At 48.7% G+C, this 22,500-nt stretch overlaps 1 protein-coding gene across 6 annotated transcripts in view; it reads right to left on the reverse strand.

Moving 5' to 3' along the window:
• The window catches only part of LOC118212937 (regulator of G-protein signaling 3-like), a 121,782-nt gene that overhangs the window by 64,250 nt on the left and 35,032 nt on the right, over positions 1 to 22,500 (reverse strand). For 5 of the 6 annotated variants that reach the window (XM_035391475.1, XM_035391473.1, XM_035391474.1 and 2 more), the window contains 2 exons: positions 17,203 to 17,314; positions 10,616 to 10,659 (listed from right to left, as the gene is read on the reverse strand). In XM_035391475.1, coding sequence (XP_035247366.1) covers positions 10,616 to 10,659; positions 17,203 to 17,314 — 156 coding nt within the window. Of the gene's footprint in view, positions 1 to 5,895; positions 5,933 to 10,615; positions 10,660 to 17,202; positions 17,315 to 22,500 lie in introns of those variants that run through there. The other variant, XM_035391481.1, reaches the window with a different exon arrangement.

A 22,500-nucleotide genomic window follows, 5' to 3' on the forward strand; every position in this document is an offset into this window, starting at 1 on the left:
GCGAAGCCCACGACATTAGAGGACGTAAAGACGAAGCGGTTCGTCTTCAGACGTACGCATGCGCCGTGTCCTCAAGAGATCCGGCAAAAAAACGTGTTCCGGCAACGTGTCGCAGTCAAAATATGTTCAAAATATGATCTATTTTTATTGAATGTCTCATGCACTGCAGGTCTCAGTACAGTGCAATATGTGGCTCTTTAGGGTTAAGACCAGAGACTCATGTCCTCATGTCCCCTACAGGGGACAGAAGTGAGCCGCAGGGTCTCAGGAGGACGCGGTGTGCCGTGTGACGCGGCGACGACGCCCGCGGACTAAAACGGGGGATTTTGGGAACCGGAGGGGTGTAACGACAGTCCCCCGTGGCTGTGAGACATCCAGGTTCATGTAAGAAGCGTCACCTCGTCCGTGAGAGAGTCTTGCAGGGCAGCGACGCTGTGTGAGAACGGGGTGTCTGCTGAGGCTGACTTTAAGCAGATATCACCCCCCCCCCCCGCCCGCCCCCCTGCCCCCGCCCCCGCCTCAGACCCAGAGGACAAACTGGGATTGTTTGTCTGCAATCTGTGAACGCAGCTGATCTCCCAGACCCGAATCACAAGGCACCATGTTTTTGTAAACATCGAGGTCATTCATCAGAGTTTGTAAAAATAAAAACAAGTTTATTTTTGAGGGTGTGGGGTATGAATTGTGCTGCTATCATTGCTCCCCCCACCCCCCCCTTTTTTTTTTTTTTGCACAACGTGATAAAAGTTCTGACGGAAAAAAAAAAGAAAACCGGAGAATGGTTGAATAGTTGGAGCCGTGTGAAGAGAACTGTCGTTCCCAGCATGCAACAGGGCAGGCAAAGTGGTCCAGGGGCCGAAGCTCCACAGGAAGGGACTGTGGGTCTGGAGGAATACGGAATTGTTGGATGCTTCATACCACTGCCTGTAAAATGTCTCTCTCACATGAAGAGTGTGGCCCCCTTGCATTGATACATACGCACACATACATACACAAACATGCACACACACACGCACAAACACACACACACACGTACGTACACACACACACACACACACATAAACACACACAGACGCATGCACAAACATGCACACACACATAAACACACACAGACACACACACGTACGCATGCACAAACATGCACACACACATACACACACACACACGCATTTACAGATGGAGAACTCAGGGGCACTGACAGTTCCAGAGTGCCGTAGGAGGGCAGCGTTCCCGAGCCGACTGGGGCGGGGGAGCTTTTTTTAGCCGGGGTGTGTAAATACGGAGCCCAGTCAGCGTTAGCGGCGCTAGCGCTACCTCCCACTCCCTCCGCTTTGCCACAGGTGGCTGGGGAGGGGACAGACGCACAGCCTCAGGACCAGATGGAGCTCCGAACATCTCGTTCACACACACACACACGCACACACGCACACGCGCACACACACACACACACACACACACACACACACACACACACACACACACATTATTTGTACACGACACTGCAGCGGAGTGCTCTCTATACGGCTCCACCATCATAGACCAGTAACCGTCCAGTCACACAAGGAAAGGCAACAGAAAAACAGCATGAACGGATTCGCTGATGAACGTTTTCTCTCTCTGGCGTTGGGAGGTGAAGTGAGGAAGGAGCGAAGCGGCCCCTGTGACAGGCTCACGCCGCCCCGTCTCGGTGAACAAAGAGCCGCTGTGCTCGATGACATCACCGCCGACCCACGAGGGCCCTGTAAGTCAGCCTCGCGACGCTCGCCGCCGGCCGAGCGGTTTCGGCGAATCGGGCGCATCTGGAACAAGCGACCCCGCCGAATCGCCGGTCGGCCCCGCCCTTCCGGGAGGCCAGAGCCCCCCCCCCCTCCCCCCCGCACACCGCGACCCGCAGTCACAGCGACATTCTGGAACGCTGGAACCCGTATCCCAGCAGCCCCTGCGGGCGCCGGCGGTGCTCATGGCAACTGAAACCCGCGCGCGGCTCCTGCTTCCCACTTGCGCGAGCCACATGTCACCTCCAGCCTGTCACCCTCGTCATGATGCCAGCGGGAACCAGCCAATCGCGGCTCTCCCCGCCAAGCCGCTGCTCCCCGGGGAAGATCAACGTTCTGTACTCTCGTCGCAGCCTCTCGAAGAATGTCCCTCTCCTCCACGGACGCACGTCTACAGACGACGTGAGACAGCGAGCGTTCCCTGTCGCTCTGCGTGGCAGCAGATCCAATCCAACGCAGCCCAATTCACTGCAGTTACATAAAGGGTCAACGTACCCCTCCTTATTCTTTGCTGCATGAAATGCAGGATGCAACCCTTACAGTTCAATGGAGATTTTATATGGATTTTATATTCTTGTGAGAAAGCCAGGTGTGTGAATGTGTGTGTTTGTGTGTGTGTGTGAGAGAGAGAGAGAGAGAGAGAGAGCAACCATGAGGATAATGTTCAGCACTGCAAGCAAGCGGTCATTACACACCTTCTAAGTTTACCCCTGTGGCTCAGAGTGAGTATCTCCGCCAATTACAGCGCAATCAGAGAGAGTTCTGGAACACCGCAGACCTTAATAGTTTCTAAACAGTTTATGCAAGAGTGTGTCTTAGAGCAGCGGTGGAACTTTAGCACTTCAGTAAAAGGAAATTTGAGTCTAAAAGAAGAAGTTTAAAAGAGGTCGGTGAAGAATCTGATTCGGCATGGGACGACTCCGCGTGAGTCATCGGTCTCCTCAAACGCTCTGATCGCCCCATATGTCCCACAAGTCCCAGCCTGGTGGGCTGATCCGAAACAGTATGGTCTCAGAGCAGCACGCAGCCCAGTCACGCCTCACCATGCACCAAGCTCACATCTCACTCACAGCTCTCATTATCTCAGTATTACTGGCATCACAGTACTCTGTAACACACAATACTTACTGTAAACGCAACGGTGATTACCTCACAATACTCACAGCTTCAGCACAACATTCATGAACTCATAGTACATCTTAAACAGAACATTGATTGCCTCACAATACTCACAGCTTCAACATAACATCCATGACCTCACAATACATCTTAAACAGAACATTGATTGCCTCACAATACTCACACTTTCGACACAACATCCATGACCTCACAATACAGCTTAAAGAGAACACTGATTGCCTCACAATAATCCCGGATGCAACACAACATTCATGAACGCACAATGAACACAGCTTTAGCACAGCGTTGACAGACTCATACTGCTCCTTCGGAGTCCCGGCCGTACCTGGAGAGCCTCACAATGAGCTGAAATCTGAACACAGAAGTCCACAACCTTAGGGGACAGCGGATTAGAAGATGGCCCATTCGCGTTCTTTCACATCTCTCTGCCTCTCACGCTCTCTCTTATCTACACTCGAAAATCATTTCTAGGGGAGTCTTATGTGGGCACTTCCTTCCCAACTCCTCCACCCCCCATGCTCACTCTGTCTCGGGCCACTTACCGTAAAGCCACATTATATCATAATCAGGGAAAGTTCCAGAAATCACATCACGGAAACCACTCCATAAAACACCGCATTGGCAGTGGAGTTGTAATAAATGCAACCACTTCCTTAATTTGCTCATTTGCGTATCCCATGCTAAAAGCAAGATCAATCAAGCCACCCCCCCCCACCCCCCCTTTCCGGAGCACTCAACCACGCCCAACAACAAGAGCCCAGAAGACCCTTAAAATTGACAAAAGATTTCCACCCGCCACGCTTGAGAGCCCCTGGAATATCGCCATATTTCAGAAGAAGAAGGCTTCGCAAGTCACTGTCGTGCAACCCCTTGACGAAATGATCACCCCCTTGAGCACGAGTCACCCAGACAATTACGGGCAGATCTACGGGTTCTGTCAGATGCAGACAGTCCATCTCCCCCCCCCCCCCCCCCCCCCACCCCCCCCCACGGCATTGTGGGATAGGTGTGATGAATCTCTGTTCGGCAGGGTCTCAGCACGCCATGGCCAAGGGACCACAGTAAAACACCTCTTAGAGCAATTAGGCCCAAAGTGGACGGCCTGACAAGGAGCTACGGATGAGCGTCGTAAAAACGTAAACCCGTCACCGTACTGCTGACAAAGCCCCCCAGGGAATAATCCTTCATTTCACCTACTCCCTGCCCCTTTTTTGGGTTACCGTTGCATCCACGGCTGGACGTGCAGTATCACTGTCACCGGTTCTGAAGTGGGGTGTTCATATCCCTTTCCAGAACACTGCGTTCTTTTAAGCAATTTCATCTCCCTAAATATTTCCTTGTCTTGCACATTTTGGAATGCTCTATGGGGGGTACTGAAGTCCAGCATTATGGGTGAGGAACCGGGCTTCCTACTCAAAGGCTGCGGGTTCGATTCCCAGTTGGGGTGACGCCGTCGTACCCTTGAGCAGGGTACTTATCCTGAGCTGCTTAAGAACAATATCCAGCTGTGTACACTGATCGTATCTAAAGAATATTATCTGCATAAGTCACTCTGGATAACAGAATCTTCCGGATGCAGTAATGTAAATGTAATACAAGGGTATTCCTAGGTTTGTCCCAAAAACCACAACTTCGCCTGTCAGTTTGGAAGGGTACAGGACTAGCACACCCATCCTCCCAAACGTGCGCTGTTTCTTTTTTGCTCTGTAGTCCACCGGTATAAGGGCACCAAGGGCTAGTGCATTTGCCTGGACACGCTGCACAGGAGCGATGTTATATTATACGTCTCATTCTCAACTCCTCATCAAAGTGATGTAATAAGCAATTAAAGTCGTTTGCGGACAAAGAGCTCATTGGGAAACACTCTGCGCTCTCTCAGCCTTGCTGGCGACGCATGACATCATGGTAATGTCGGAGCTGAGAAGAACCGCGCCCAACTTCCAAAAGAATGAGGAATTAAGAATTCATTTTCACTCGCTCTGAAAACTCGACCTTGGTCTGTATTTCAGATCTAAAACGAAGGCGTTTGGTCAAAGAGTTCCAAGCTTCAAAAACATGCAGCATCTAATCTGCACAAGCAGCATGTCTTGATATTTCCTCTAATGATTTTATTTCTATTCAGACACAAACGTAGAATGACATCACACAGCCATAATTATGTTTCATCGAGACAATTCGATATCAAGACCACGTTCAGAAAATCAACTCTATTGTTAATAAATGCACCAAGAAATTCTGTAGTTCAGAGCCCTGATAGTGCTCACACAGCTGATGCGTTTAGCATAAAATTAATCCAGTAGGAAAAGCGCCCCCTGCTGACTCACACATCACCAGCTACGTATTTCCCCAGGTCTCCCACCCAAACACAAAGCAAAATCTCCGGTTACTAGCTTCAGAAGCGTGACATGAGGAGGGTACAGGCAGGTATGGCTCGTCAAATTAGGAGGGGGGGGCGTACTGCAAGGGCTGGGGGGTCGGCACACCTCTGCACCCCTTTTAAAACCTCAGTGTATTTTACACTGCAGATGATTCAGACAAACTCTCCCTCTCCAAACCCATCCTGTGAAGAGTCAAGGGCCTGCCAACGCACAGGACCGAGGCACGCATGTCCTATAGACACCGCTCATGAGAAAAACAAACAACGAATGCTTCGAAAAGGAGCCCATCGCCCCTAAACCAATTTGCAGACCCCCGACAAAGCCTGCCCACTCTGTTCTGGTGGGCGTGTTCTCCTTGATCCGTTACCCGCTGTGCACGGCGGTTCTGTTTTTGCCCACCAGTTGGCCTCGAGTTCTGCCTTTTACTCTTTTAAGAGAACCTGGGGGGGGCGAAAACAGAGCACCCTCTACCCCTTTGACGGGGGGGGGGGGTGGGGCGGTGAAGGGAGAATGGACAGGTTCTTGACCATCACACATGCTGTTGATCGCCTACCCAAAAAGCCGCGACGGACGCCGCCCCCCCCCCCCCCCCCCCCCCTTACCTCGCCTCCTCGTTCCCTCCGGCTGGAGACCCGCGCGACGGCTGCTTCTGCGCTCGGGAGGCAGCGAGAGTCGCGGCGCGCGTGAGCGCGGAGTCACAGAAGGGAGTGGAGCGGAGCGGAGCAGAGAGGAGAGGAGAGGAGAGGAGAGGAGAGGAGGGTGATGTAATCCTCCATCCCACTCTCTGCGCCGAGCTGGTTTCCAGGCCACGGGGATCCAGCTCTCTGCCCGCGACTCCCCTCGCACGTTAGCGTTACACAACGTTAACCGCGCACAACCGACGCGGAGTGCTCGGACACTTAGCGATGCAACTTCACTGAAAGTCGTGCTCATTTTTATTTATTTATTAATCCTCGTCCCATCCTCTCGAGTTATGGCTTTATTAATTCTTTATTCAGTCTCTTCCTTTCCTTATGAGTTACAACTTGAGGGGACAAAGGAAGGCCATTGTTCATACCCACAATGCCCTAGAGCCAAGGCACTTCTCTGAAGCCTTCCCACAGTGCACTGCTGCACAAACAACACGATCAACACCAATGATGACAAGCTACTTATCTGAGAAATGGTCAATATTTTATCCTTTTATCCTATTATACCCAAGTAATTTTTATGCAAAAAGAATTATTGATAATAAAAAATTAGTATACTAACAAATGTAAAATCAGTCTGAAGTCGTATAAGCTGTTTCTCTAAACTCCACTGACAAAGACAAGAAATGATAGGCTATGTTTCACCGCATCATCAATATATTCTCCCAGCGATGTTGACGGGGACATTTAGCAAGAAGCGAAAGTACTTTTTTGTCCTTACAGGGCACCCATCCACTGTCAGGACAAGCTCTCCACACTCAGCAAAGAGTAAGTCGGCCATACGAAGTCCATCCATACCATAGTGTCCCTTTTCTCCAAGTTCCCTTAAAGCCACTTTTACAGAATCATTGGAGCCAACGTTTGTGGCGCTCAAACAGCAAAAAATTTATATTCGAAAAAAACTCAACGGCAGTGTCTCTTTCCAAGACACACGAACATCCGCGGACCACATTGTGCGTGGTTCCATCAAAGACAACTTCCTACCAATCTACGCCAATTGTGTATATCTGGACTAAGTCTCAAACTAAGCACACCAGTACTCTGTGGTGCAGTGTCAATGTTGTTTTAAAACATTGTTTCAACGTAGCTTTGGAAATATAGCTTTTTTAATATATTTCCATAGCTTTGGTAATATAACTTAGTTTTATTTTTAGGTGAATTACCGTTGCCCCTTTCAGACAGACTATTAATTAGGGATGGGTATCGTTTAGATTTTGCAGATACCGATTCTAAAACGATACCTTTAAAATACCACAAGTGCCTAAACGGTGCCTGAATTGATGCCTTCCATAAAATATAAGAGCAAGCCATTACATTAAAGAATGACCTTTTAATTTTAAAGGCAAAGAAATTGAACAAATTCATTATTTAATTAAATTGTTCAAATTGTACTTTATACTTTTAATTTACTCTGTTTCGCTTTGCTTTTGGTCAAGTTTAACATTAGTTAGCTTGCTAACGCTTGCTAGTATGCACTGATTGAATCGACAGAGAATACAACATTAGCTAGTGAAGGTGTGTGGCACCGAAATGAGGCACTGAAATCTGCATTGCGATTTGGTCCAGTAGGTACCGGCTGTACGAGAACTGGTGCCATAGGAGTACCGGGTTTTTCCACCCAATCCTACTCATAAGGGGTCATATGTCAACGTGCTAATACTGCTATCGTAGCATTCGGTCCGTTGGAACGAATTAGCTTTGGTCATGCCTACCGGCGGAGAGAGCACACGCACCTGGGCTGCATTAGTTAATCAGCCCAGGTGCTTAAAGGAGTGTTCTTCTCCACGGTACAGGGCCGAGAGCAGCAGCCCACCGAGAGGGCCGAGAGCAGCAGCACACACCCAGAGGGCCGAGAGCAGCAGCACACGCCGAGAGGGCCGAGAGCAGCAGCACACACCGAGAGGGCCTTTGTTTTGGAGTTTTTGTTCGTCGGAGCACACAAAACGAAAGTAAACCTCCGCTGAAAAGCTGGAGGAGCTGGTCAGCTGAAAAGCGGGCCAGCTACGAACGGTGAGCTGAAAGACTGCCTCTCGGTTTTGCTTTCTTTTGTCTTTGTTATTTCAGTTTGTTGTTTTAGTTTACTGTTTTTGCCTGGAACCCAGGGAAGGGAGGAGGAAGGGTGAAGGTGTCTGATTTATGTAATTTCCGGTTGGTGTCGGGTGCGCTCTCTCTCTCTCTCTCTCTCTCTCTCTCTCTCTCTCTCTCTCTCTCTCTCTCTCTCTCTCTCTCTCTCTCTCTCTCTCTCTCTCTCTCTCTCTCTCTCTCTCTCTCTCTCTCTCTCTCTCTCTCTCTCTCTCTCTCTCTCTCTCTCTCTCTCTCTCTCTCCATGCGGCAACCGACGGTCCACTCCCGGAACTGCCGCATCTCCCTCCCAGGGGTGTCATACCGGCGTGTGACACCTCTAAATGTCCTTTAACGCGCACTCATAAGCACGCCCAGTAAAGCCGTGTCTCCCTCGCCCTGCCCTCCAGCTGACCTCAGCTGCGCAGCTATGCGCAGGAAGCGGAAAGAGCAGGTGACCAACCCCGCCTTTCCTCTTTCCCGCCTTGTGCTGCTTCCACGGCGACACACAGACCCCCTCAAGGGGAAAAGAAAAAAAACAAAAAACCTAATTCCATTACCAGCTTTCAATCCGGGCGGACAGATGGTCAGAACTCTGACGTGAATTACGCTCAGAAGCACATGAAAATGCGATTGTCTTCTATTTGTGGAGAGGCTTTGGCCCTGGGCATCAGTGCTACCGCATCGAGCGGGGAACAGAGCAGGGAGCAGAGCACAGAACACTGAACACAGACGTTAGGATAGAATAGACATAGAATAGACATTAGGGCCCAGAACATACACTTTAGGGCACAGAACACAGACATTAGGACCCAGAATAGACATTAGGACCCAGAATAGACATTAGGGCACAGAATAGACATTAGGGCACAGAACTCAGACTTTAGGGCACAGAACAGACATTAGAGGGCTCAGAACACTGAAAGACTTAATTAATCCAACTAATACCCAGCACCCAGTACAGTAAAGCTCAGCACAAGACTGCGTGGCAGGGCGCCCTGTTGATGTCACAATGACGTGATGTCAAACATCACGTGACTCCGGCGACCATCAAATGACAAAACAACCCAGGCTGTGATCAAGGCCTGGAATCAATCTGGATTTCACAGCTGAGAGTCCAAGGGATGATGGATGGATCCCACACGCCCCCCCCCCCCCAACACAACCCGCCCCGTCCCCCCGCCCCCAACCCCACAAATCTCACCCGATCAATCAGACCATAAATTTAACAGTAGGGAGAAAGCCAATAGCTGCTAAATAAACAACACCTTGGGGGACTGGTAATGAGAGGCCGAGCTGTCCAGCGAGACTGACGGGACAAGATGGATTTCGTACATGTGCTGGATGAAGGGATGTTCTAATGAAGGACTTGCGTTTATATGGCATCTCTGCACCCAGGAACTCAAAGAATCATAAATTGGGAATTTACCACATCACCAGCAATACAATATGCATGTTCATATTCTTGTAATACTGAATTGAGTTTTTGTACTCACATTGATAAAAAATGACGTGTTAAACTGAATTTGAAATCGTTGTTACCGGTTAATGGAGCATGTCACCAAAACGATATTTTTTCGCGTGATAAACTAGGCTACATAAATGTGATACACAACCATTTCTATACTGTATATTGTCTGTATATTCGAAATACATTTTTCTAGATAACTTGTTTTGTCGTTGTTTTCATGCCTTCCAGAAGCTCCAATTAATTGGGGGGCATTTTCATGATGTAACCGCTCCTAAAAATCTCGCTTGTTCGCGCGCTGCCGCTGCACAGCCTGTTCATTTTTCTTTCGCTCGGGGCAATATGTTACAGAGGAGGAGGAAAGGGGAAAGCGAGTGAATTAAAGCGGTGATGTCACAGCCTGTGCAAATTCGCTCGCCCCCTCCCTGGCTGGCGCTCCCGGTCCTCGCCTGCCGTTCCCACGAGACGCCGGGGAGCCGAAATCGCGGGCGCCCCGGTCGGCAGTCAGCCGCGGCACAGTTAAACATTTAAAAGCGAATCAAACGGCGGAAGACCGGACCCGAAGGTACGGTCTCTCCCGAGCGCGCGTCATCGGGCTATTTCTGTGCGTCTAATTGGACGAGTAGAATACTTTCAGTTTTATTTTCGGCGGGCAATCGATGTCCCCCCTGGCTCCGTCTGACGTTCGAGAAAGGCAAGGATAATAAGGACGTAATTAGGCCACTTCGGTGATTTCAAAAGAAAGCGTTTTTACGGCGCTGTGATGTAAAAGTCATAATCATCAGGACCTGACACTGTGGATTTGGTCGGTCGGGGGGGGGGGGGGGGGGGCGGACTTAAGAAACGCGAAGAAAGGTAAAGTTTTAAGTTTCATCAGAGACGGAACATTGTGCTTCTGAAAAGTGGTACATATTAGGACATGCAACATATTCATGAAATTCAGTCAAGATTCATGAAAGGCCATATATACGTACATCCATTATTATTATTATTATTATTATATCAATTGTGCATAATACTTGAGAAGATACAGGTAAAATACCAGCCAAAATTTGGCTAAATGGCTTGTCATTCTCTCCCCAAATTAGTTCAGTTTCATCTTACCTCTGTCATGTGGATGACGTAGAACCTCAGTGCGTCCGTGGGATCTGGAGAGAGAGAGAGAGAGAGAGAGGGAGGGAGGGAGGGAGAGAGGGAGAGAGAGGCATTTTAGGCATTTAAGCAGGTGCTCTTATCCAGAGCAACTTAAACGGCTTACATTCTTTACGAACGATCCTGTTACATATGTAGTTTTATATTTGCTTTAAATCCAACCCAAGGCCTGCAGTGCAACAGTGGTAAACTACCTGTGTGACAGTGGTGAACACTGGAATTGGTGGGGGGGGGGGTACACATTCTCACGGATACACCCCACAAACAGGAGCTTTAAGACAGTATCTACAGAGCAGCGCATAATCAATCACAGACTTCGCAAGGTGAAAGAACACCGCTGGTTTTAAGGGACAGAGATAACAGCACAATAGATTAAAGTTTACGCTAATAGTCTTAAATCTTTTCTTGACACGTATGCGTAAGAGAGCTTGAGCTCAGCCCCAGGTTTTTCTAGAAAAGTCCAAAGATGTCTGATACCAAGGGCAGGTTTGTGGCTTTGGCGTTCCAGAACGCGCTGATTGGCCGACGCTGTATTCGCACACGCTCAGAAGGCCAGCCGTGTTTGCCTCAGAGTTTATCTCCCCACCACTACCCCCCCCCCCCCCCCCCCCCGAGGCTCTCAAAGCCCGCTATTGTGACATCATCAGAGACACGCTGCGATCTCTCCGGCCGTTTTGAACGGCGCCCTGCATCGTCGCCGCGTTTCTTTCGGAAGGAACGCGCATCACAGCCAGACCTCCGTCAGAACCTCTGAAGGCCCGGCGGTGACGGGCCGGGACGAGCCGCGGTTCCGGTTTCGCTCGCCCGCTCCGCGATCGCTCTCTCGCTCGCTCTTCCCCGCGTTTGGGCTGCGCGAGTGCGGGTTTTATGATCCCGCTCGCACTCCACGTTTTTTTGCCCCGACAAACCCTCCGGTGCGCTTTCATCCATCTCTATCCAGGGCGGGTTGTATATCGTGCCCCCCCGACCCCCCGACCCCCCTCCCCTCCCCTCCTCGCCTCGCCACCCTCCCCCCCAAAGAACAAGGAACAGAAGGTTCCAGATTAATAAAACAGTAGGTAATCGCAAAAAGTAGAAGCAAGAGTCAACGTTTCCTTTGTCTCGTCCTAGTAACTGCGGAAAGTAGGGAAGTTTCATTAAAAAAGGCAAAGACAAACATGGCACTGGTTGTCCCTGGAGTACACAGACCGGAAAAGAGAACAATCAGCTCCTGCAACACATTTCTGCGAGCTAAAAACAGAGTCTGTGCTGACTGCATTTCTGCAATATGTCCATTAACTCGGTCAGTGACTCACTTGTGTCTGTACAACACATCCGCTAACGTCCAGCCCAACCACTAAAGACGAGTTTTTTGCTAATGAGGCACGGTCAATTACTTTACTGAACTCGTTACGTTTTCTCATTTAGGTGAAGGTGTAGTTGGAGGTGATGGTTCAAAAATGGAGAACTTTCTGGTGGTGTGTCTGGTAAACTCGCTTACCGGCCAGCTCAGTGCTGCCTAAAATCTGAAATCTATTTCAGAAACATTTTTATGAGAAACTGACTTCCTGAGGTCAGCGGTGTGACAGACCTCTGGAAGACCACATTGTCTGCAGTGTTTCAGTGTTCCTTCAGTACCATGTAAGTCACTGATTGGCTAATGAGTCTGCACACACTGTTCCAAAGGCCTTAAAGGGACAGTTCACTTTCTGAACTAAAAAATAAAAATAAAAAAAACAGACGGTGAACTATCCCTTTAATTTGACGCTGACTGATAATAAACCACAAAAAGCCACAGACGCTTGAGTTTAACACCCCTGATATAGAGACAGAGTGTCAGCGAGCAAATATTAAATTATATAATATCGCTACGGCGGTGTAATTCGGCGAAGCTTCGCTGAGAACCGTGCTAAACCGCGCGTTTCGTTTAAGAGCGGCAGCCGACTCGCGGCATCAGCGAAACGAGCCCAAGCAGCACCGCAACGGAGCGACGCTACAGCGCAGCCGGCCGAGCCTCACGGCGCCGCCGAGTCCGTTTCCTAGGTAACGGACATCCCCCAAAACTCCGATTTGTACAGCGCGCTTTTAACGACTCCTCGGCTTCGCTTTTTAAACGGCGCGGGCAAGCTCGCTTCTTTTCAGGCGCGTTCGCCGGCCACGGAAACGCAGCCGTCCACCGGACAACCGCGCCTAAAAATCGATAAGCAAGCTCAGCTGATTTCAGTCAACTTAAAAGATCATCAACCTGTGGAGGTTCCTCTCTACCCAACTCAGAGGGGTAATTAGGCTGGGGGGGGGGGGGGGGGGGGCAGCCTGACCTTTACAGAACGCCCATGGAAACGCTGTTCCATCGCACTGAGATGGTGTGGTTTAGGTGCAGAATGGCCCAGGTCTAAGGCTTAAGCTGAAGATCAGCGGGGGTCTGAGAGTCATGTGACACTGTCAGATCACACACTGCCCGCCCCCCTGACCACTCCACAAACAAAGATTTGATTTAACTGCAAAATGATAAGGGCTGGGATTTTCAGCGGGGGTTACCTGCCTGGCTGGTCGCACACTAAACAACGCAGCACGCAATGGCAATTTTAAAGTAAACCAGAACTGTCCTCAAAAACAAGTCTTGCTCTCCATCTTTTACATAGCCAGCCAAACAGTTTTTCCCCATTATGGTCTCATTTTTGAAGCCACATTACCCATTATTATAAACCTATTCATATCTTTATGTTTTTTCTATTATTATTATTATTATTATTATTATTATTATTATTATTATTAATAATAATAAGTATATGTATTTTTTACAGAGATGGGCTTTCAACAGTGCTTTCTTTAAGAGTCTATTAATACCTAAATTAAATGTTCCCTTGATATTCAACGTCAGAGACCAAAGAGAGGAAAATTACATCATCAGCCACTCTCCTCTATTAGTTTCCTTTGAAAAATCCGGACAAAGATACGGTGTTATTGAACAGAGATCGAATCGTATTAGGAGCCCCCCCTCCCCCTGCCCCCTCCGAGGGAGTTTTATACTGCCCCCTAAACACTGTCATAGTGACTGCAGGAAGTCCTTCAAAGTAGAAAAAAAATCTTCATGGGAAATTGATTTTTATTTTTTACTTCATTAATAGCTGTGAATGAATGGGTCTTCAGTTCAGTACTCTCAAGGGTGCCGCCTCCTCTTGTTTCAAGGTCCACCTTGCAGAACTCAGATCGATGTCTTAGTAGAGATTAAAAGATCGAAAAGAACCTATGCGGAACAACAAGTCTCGTTCAAGTACCATGTGCTTGCGCAGCAGTACCAAATAAGGCGTGAGGATGCACTTCTCCTAGTCGACCAGCAGAGGTCTCCACTGTCAAACGGAGGCGGCAGTGAGGCTGATTGACAGTTTTACCGGCGTACGATACCCTGGGTGACTCGTGCGGAGCTGAGGGAAATGCGTGTCCTCATTTGCAGCCGTAAATTGAATGCATGTCAAGAGAAGTGACATTGTCACAGTGATCGTGTGCCTAACGACACTCAGAGAGATCTTTCCAGAAAAAAACCCACAGTCAGTTTCTGCGGTGCCGCACGCCTTAAGTGTTTAACCTTTTATGTTCTCCTGCGCACGGCACAGTGATGTCTGCTTCCGGAGTTTTGTGCCACAACCGGCTACAGAACTGGCATTTATATTTACATATAAACAAAACTTTTTTCTGATTATTTTTCATTTCTTTATTTTATTTTATTTTTCAACCTGTTGGGGGCCCTCCGCCCCCACCCCCAAAAGGCTGTGCAGTCCTGGTGCTATGTGGGGGGGTTGGGGGGCTAGTGCAGCCCCTGCAGCCTGACCCCACACTCCCACCGAGGGGCCTCATGTAAAAAAAACAGGGCCCCCGCTGGTCTTTCCTGTGTGACACTACGGCGCCCGAGCAACAATGACCACTTCCTGTCCTGGTGCGGCATCGCCGGACTCAGGGGAGAACTCCACCCCGGGACCGGGCGGCCACACAAACACGAGGAAACTACACCCCCGTCAGGGAGGTCAAACTCATCCACTGACCGGGATATGACCTGGTCGTAACCTGCCCATATCCTGGTTTACCATGGACATAACATGGATAAAACCTGTTATAACCTGGACTTAGCCTGGTTATAACCTGGTCATAACCTGAATATATCCTGGTCTAACTGGTCATGTCATGGTTCACCATGGTCATAACCTGGACATATCCTGGTTTACCATGGACATAACGTGGATAAAACCTGTTCTAATCTGGATTTAGCCTGGTTATAACGTGGTCATAACCTGGACATATCCTGGTTTATCATGGACATAACATTGATATTGCCTGTTCTAACTTGGATATATCCTGGCATAATCTGGTCAAACCTGAACAAAACATGGTCTAACTCAGGCATAACCAAGCCTAGCCCGGTCAAGCCTGTTCTATACCTTGGCCTAATCAGAACTCAGATATGACTGACTGTTGAGTTTTAAAGGATGACCTTTCACACCCCCTAACAACCCTCCTCAAATCCTCCCAAAAAGTAAAATGAGGTAAGGTTGCTGTCTCACACGGTCTTCCACCCTGATAGCTGTGTGTGCTACACTGCTGAAATGCACTGGCGTTTTAAAAAGCCAGGGCGAGAGCAGCCAGGCCCAGTCTGCCCGTGGGACACACACCCTCCTCCACTGCAGTGCTCTCCACTCCAGGGCTCTCAGACCAAAAAGGCGCTAAACAAAAGTTTGTCCGAGTTACCCATTCTTCGCCCTTTTTATGTATGTTGTAACCAAGGATGAATCTCATTCAAATTTAAACAAGACCAGGTCAAAACCTAGTGTGTGGCTGGACCTCTCCGGCCGACCAACGGTGTGACTTCATAACTCGGCCGACCAACGGTGTAACTTCATCACTCAGTCAGTCACAGACTAGGGCAGGCCCCGACGTTGCGGTCCAGCCAAAAACGTGCCCTCAGAATGCATTGGAATTGCAAAATCAGCCACCAGGGGGAGCTTTGAGTCTGCGTCTTTAACAGTGTGTCCCCACTGAACACGCCGTGTGCTCCAGCTTTGAGCAAGCTAGCGCTTCGTGCTGAATTGGGCTCATACTGTCATTCGCGAAGTTTCAGATCTTTGCTGTAAAGGTTTCTCTGCAGAACCGTCGCTGTGAGCGCTTGGTCTGAAGCTCTGTAAAATCAGCCGCAAGGTACAAGTACAAGAGCGAGGCGCTACGGTAACCACAGAGCCAGCGGAAAACGCCGGAACGCTAGCCTCGCTTGCCAAACGCACGTAGCGGTCCAAGTAATGGCTGTGAAAGTTTCACGCAATGCGGCAAACCACATCTAAAATGATCTCGGACATTAAGGCGTGTGTTTGTGTGTGAAGTTATACAGAAGTGCGCATATCCTTTCAAATGTATATAACCTGGAAAGAAAGGCGCCAGGCACACTCTGCCAAAATAATCGGAGAAAATGCTCTAGCAAAAATATATATATATATATTTTGATGGTATGTCTAACACATTGTGCAAAAAAAGTTAAAAAGTATGGGAAAGACGCAAGATAAGACTAGACGATTTCAGATGAGTCAGCTCATGCTTTCTTCAGTGCTCTGAAACCTGCGACACACAGTTCACATGAAGTGAGATTCTCCTAATGAGATAACGACATGCAGGTGGGGTAATTAGAGAGCCACATTATTTCCGTGTTAAAGTTGATTTTAAAAAACTGTATAACCTGAAGATAACATGGTGCACCATTACTCTGATCATTCCCTAGTTCATTGAGACAATAAGCTTTGAGGCAGTTTTATTCAAACTGTGCCCCGGTTTTCTATTTGTCGATTGAGAGAGTAACAGCTTACCAGGCCAGCTCTGCTGCTTGCTGTTGAGGTTTAACACGCTAATCGAAAGCTGTTTTGCTATTTTCCTGCTAGAATGCTTACCAAAAAAAAAAAAACAGCTCTTTCTCCTCAACACTGAAGCGGAAACATTCCACTTTAACGTACACTATCAATATTCATGACGGCGCCTGGCCAATTACAATGCTATGTCAAAGCCTGCTCTGTCCTTGGGCACGCCCTCCATGAATATTCAGAAGCTGTATAACAGCGCCAGAAACTCCTTTGCCTTTCACAAAATAATTGGTGCGCTAAGTTATTAAAACAAACGATGCTTTTCTTTTTTTTTTAATATACTAAAAGCGTAGTAAAGATAAGGAACACTTTCTAAAATTACTTGGGCGATGGCAAAGCTTAATCTGAAAAAAGGCAATTTCTTCAATTCCGTTGCATTACTTGGCAGAATAACCTGGCAGAGAAAATGGTGCCAAGCGCTCTCTGCATAAATGTTATCGGACAATATTGTCTTGCAGAAAAACTTATATTTATTAATTATAACATAATCAAAGTGCAGAGAGAGATACGTTTGCTATTTTTTGTCGTCAGCTTTGGCTGTACACTCCCGCGGTAGCGTTCACTGAGCGCGGCATCGTTTCGATAGCTCGGCGGTGGAAATGGGGCGTTGGCGCCTGTGAGCCGCGCGCGTGCCGATTGGCCGGCGCCGTCGCCGTGGGGACTCACCGTCCTGCAGCCGGAGGTGCTGGAGGAAGAGCGGGTTCTGCAGGACGTTACACCGGCCCGGCTCGTCCTCACGGGTCACCAGCATCAGGTCCGTGTAGACGAACACCGTCACCTGCGGGGGGGAGGGGTGGGGGGGTGGAGGGGAGGGAGGAGGCACAGTGGGGTGGTCAGAAGGCTGGGCGGCAGTTCCTGTAGAGTTAGTGTAAGTCACACCTGCTCTGCGTTTGTGTATGTCCCCACAAGTTCACTCTGGTGTGAAACTTTCACTGGTGGAATCCAACTTGTGTTGACCGTAAATAGGCTGCCCGTCATTCACACTGTTAATCAGACCAATCAGCCTCTCCAGATGTAGAGAGAGACACAAACATGATCACACATGCGCACACACACATTCAAAAACACACACACACACACACGCACACGCAGGCATTAATCAGACTAGTGCTTCTCTAGACTGAGACATGGACACACACACACACACACACATACACACCAGAGCCAGAGATCAGGCAGAAGGCTGAGAGGGAAATGTGGTTTGCACAATTAAAAAAAAAAAAAAAGAAAGAAATACGCTTTTAATATTTCAAAGCCTCTTTGGTGGAGTAGAAATGAGCTGCATGTTATCTCTCTGCATGGCTGATCTGACAGCCTCATTTATTCATGGATTTTTACTTATTACCGGGCTGCTGCTAGTTTTTCTGTTTGTCTGAAACTCAGGGGCGAGGAACCCCACCGGGAGGGGCGAGACGGAGACAGACGGAGGTGTGGCGCGTAAGTTTAGGGAAGACAGGGCGGGGGACCCTCAGCCCCTTCCAGATCGGTTTCCTTCCCGGGACGTTTTGGGTCGGACCCTCGGTGGAGTTGCCGGTGACCCCGGGCGAGGAGGACAGACGAGACGGACCCATTGTTCCAACGAAATACAGAGCAGGGTGTACCTCCCCCTTAAAGGACAACTCCAGGCTAAAACGCTTGCGCTGTTAGTCAACGCGTAGCAGCGATGCGAAATTAATTCCAGGGTTTATTATCTGATACTTGTTATATATTTTACTTTATTGCTATTTTCAATTTTTCGCCCGCTATCCCGCCAGGCTTCTTCCGGATCTGCTCCAGAGTGTTCGTTTTCCTACATTACCCAGAACTACTTTCGCCACCCCCCTTCGTGAGAACGTTAGCTAAAATGCTAACGGCGAAGTTTAGGATCGTGGCCACGCCCCCCAATCCCCCGCGAAGCCACGCCGCTGCATCCTGGACTATCGAGGCTGCTAGCACAGCGGGCGTCGGCACGTCCTCTCGACTACTGATTGCTTTCTCTCAGTGGGAGCGCTGCAGACAGCTGATTAGCAGGGGATTCGAGGCAGAACCCCTGACTGACTGTCCCTAATTGGCTGAAATGAATATCTGATACTTAGAGTTTGGTGCTACAGCGAGTTGAAAACAGGCTCTCCTATTAAACTCCACTGTGCCTGCTGTGACAGTATTACCTTTAAGGGGGATTTTCACTTTTACCCACTCACTAATACCAACAGAACTTAAATACAGGCTGTTATTCCACCTTAAAGGGGGATCTTCACCTTTTCTGCCCTACTGATGCCAATAGAACATAAATACAGGCTGTTATTCCACCTTAAGGGGGATCTTCACCTTTTCTGCCCTACTGATGCCAATAGAACATAAATACAGACTGTTATTCCACCTTAAGGGGGATCTTCACTTTTACCCGATTATTGATGCTAATAGAACTTACATACAGGCTGTTATTCCACCTTAAGGGGGATCTTCACTTTTACCCGATTATTGATGCTAATAGAACTTAAATACAGACTGTTATTCCACCTTAAGGGGGATCTTCACTTTTACCCGATTATTGATGCTAATAGTACTTACATACAGGCTGTTATTCCACCTTAAGGGGGATCTTCACTTTTACCCGATTACTGATGCTAATAGAACTTAAATACAGACTGTTATTCCACCTTAAGGGGGATCTTGACTTTTACCTCGTTGCCAGAGCTGACACATCTGATCCAAATAGAATGCTGGCCCACGCAGAAGACTGACACTGACCCGGAGAGACAACACCCCAGAGGGAACATTTTGGGCTCAGTGGAACGTGGAACCCTGGCTAAGAACCCTGAAAACGGAACCTCCACCCAAACTGAGCATAAGTTCAGAACGCAGAACCCAACAGGGTTCCCTGGTGGAACAACCCTCCCCAGAAAGCAGGTTCACTGACTGTTTCCTGCTAATGTCTACATCCCCACTTTCTCAGACTATGAACTGAACTAACTCTCCCCTTTATCAAGTAGGCCTTGAGAACATTCAACTTGACAGTGACACTATATATGTCACTTTGGCTAAAAGTATCTGTCAAATGACTGAGCTGCAAATAGAAACCAAGTCCCCTAAAATGCAGGCGTAGCATGTAGAACCAACGAACAATGAAGAACTAACTGGTGGGACCTTTAAAAACTGTTGGACAGTGGTGATTTATTTAGTTAACATCTGGCACATTACACAAAGCAATCCAGCACATTTGTGCAGATATACAATTTGTATAACTTTGAAATACCTCTCTCTCTCGCTTTCTCTCTCACTCCATCTCTTTCAAATTCTCTCCTTCTCTCTCCCCCTCTCTTTCTCTCTCTCTCTGTCACTCTCAACCCAACCTCCTCTTTGTAGCAGTGATAGGAAGAGATAAGATTTTCTGCTCATTAATATCCCAAGTTTAGGTCAGCGATGGACTGCTACGTCCGCCCTTATCCGCCCCCCATCCCCCGCCCCCCCCCAGCCCTTCGCCCTCGCCGCCCCCCCATCGCCCTTCGCCATTCGCCCTCGCCCCCCCCCCCCCCCCCCCCCCCCCCCCCCCGCCCTTCGCCCTCGCCCCCCCTCGCCCTTCGCCCTCGCCCCCCCCCCCCCCCGCCCTTCGCCCTCGCCCCCCAGCCTCAGTCCCTCTGCAAAGTTCAAACCGCGCAGCGCCGCTGAATAAACTGCAGACGCCAACTCCCTCCGGACTACAGAAGAGCGCTAAATAGCACGTAGCCCCCCCCCCCCCCCCCCCCCCCCCCCCCCCCCCCCCCCACGGTCAGCGCTCCCGCCCGCTCACACACTCACACACACACATTCACACACTCACACGCACACATTCACACACTCACACGCACACATGCACACACACTCACACTCACACACACCCAGGCCACCCATTACATTACATTACAGGCATTTAGCAGACGCTCTTATCCAGAGCGACTTACACAACTTTTACATAGCATTAGCACTTTTACACCCCCGCTCAGTTTCCGGTACGCAGTAGCAACACAATGGCTGCCCATCACACATCACTCCTCCACTTCCCAAAAACACTTTATAAAAGCACAGTAACAGGCCCCACTCAGAGCCCCTCTCGGCTCTACTTACAGTAAATACGAAAGGGCCAGATCGCCTAAGAGCTCGGAGGCTATAAAATGGAACATTTCCTTTTTATTACTTGAGTAAACACCCTTATTCACATCCACTTCCACAGTGTACATGCTTGCAAAAGATCGAATGCATTTCTGTAACTAACGCAATTCAGGCCGAGCTGGGTGCCTGACTGGGCCATGCCCCACGTGGGACTCGAACCCATAACCTTTGAGGTTCTATATCAGTTCATTACCCACTATAGGATGCAAACACTGCCTCAACCTGTTTCACTGGCCGCTTCCTCCAACGGTCACGTGACCGTCCCAACTGCCCTCTCCCCTCATTTCGGTCAGCAAACTATTTTCACAGTTTTAAGTGGCCGCAAAATCAATTGGTTTGAATGTCAAACAAAAGGCTGTTTTCAAATGCTGTCTGTCGTATCATTTCCTCCTGGTCTACGTTACACGTTTCAACACCGGAGTCTGGTGTGGATTTGGTCTTGATCTTAGAAGCACAGAATTAAATTGAATAATTATAATTATAATTATAATGTGCTGTGACTTCCTTTTGGTAAAAATATAGGCAGTTATTTATCTCTTGATTTTATTAAAGTCTGGAAGCCATCTGAACCAGAAAAAGACAGCAGTAGATGGTTCTGGAGAACGGTCATTCACCCTTTCCAATAATTAGTCTGATTAATATTTATGCGCCGTTGAGAAAAGAAATTTCACGTGAGATAAAAACCCCGTGCATACCTACACCCCTGCCTGACTGTGCCCGTTTGGCAGTATCCTAACTGAGCTGACGCTCACGGGGGGAGATGAACATCGCTATCGGTGAGACGCGCTCCTTCACAGAGACACGCGCACGGCGGGGAAAAAGCAAGGATGCGCTCAAAAAGTGTGCTGGAGGTTCTGCATCTGTCCGTCCGCACAGACAATGAAATAAATTCCACGCCAGTAGAACAGAGCGGGAGAAGAGGGGAGACAGGAAGTGACCTTTTAAGAGAGACAGCAGGATGTGTCACCGCCGTTCTCGTAGCGCCCGCGCGGCCGGTTCGAACTGGCAACCCGCCTAAAAAGCACGCCCCCCCTGACCACACGGGGGACCCGGTAACGTCTCTGCCCTAAATTTACAGGAAGATTACTTCACTTACAGCATAATGGCTTTAGCACAGAAAACCTCTCTGCTCCAGGTGTAGAGCTATGCCTCGTCTACATTGGTTAGGTCTAACCTGAAAAGTGTCTTCACTCTGACATTAATGGCTTGTCCGCAACAACCACTAATGGAAGCATTAAATAACAGGGACCCGTCTTGAGCACAGAACAAATGCACCAGCAGCACAGAGCCTCTCTGAAAAAGGCTTATCATGTATTTGAACTTCAACCAGAAGGACTGAATTGTTTTGTCAGAACGTTGCTAACAAAAGCAGTACCTCAGTCCTTAACATTGCAGAGAACATTTCTTACATTTTACAATATTCTCTCATGAAAAAAGTGAAATGAACAAGTGTATTTTAAAGCATATCTGCAGGATGTACTGTGTACAGTATTTTTACTTTATCTTTCTACTGTACTGCTTGCTTTTTGACTCTCTTGACTCTTGAAATGAAAGGTTCTATATAAACCTTCTGCTTTTTCTTCTTGTTAATATTATTATGGGTGGACACACACATGCACACACGCGAACACACACACATAGGCACACACACACACAGAGGTACACACTCGCGCACACACACACACACGGGTACACACACACACGCACACACACATACAGAGGTACACACACACGGGCACACACACACACACAGAGGTATACACACACACACACACACACACAGAGTTACACACTCGCACACACACACACACACAGGGGTACACACACACACGCGCA

This window comes from Anguilla anguilla, chromosome 14, assembly GCF_013347855.1.
Source record: "Anguilla anguilla isolate fAngAng1 chromosome 14, fAngAng1.pri, whole genome shotgun sequence".
In the NCBI taxonomy this organism is placed as follows: domain Eukaryota; kingdom Metazoa; phylum Chordata; class Actinopteri; order Anguilliformes; family Anguillidae; genus Anguilla; species Anguilla anguilla.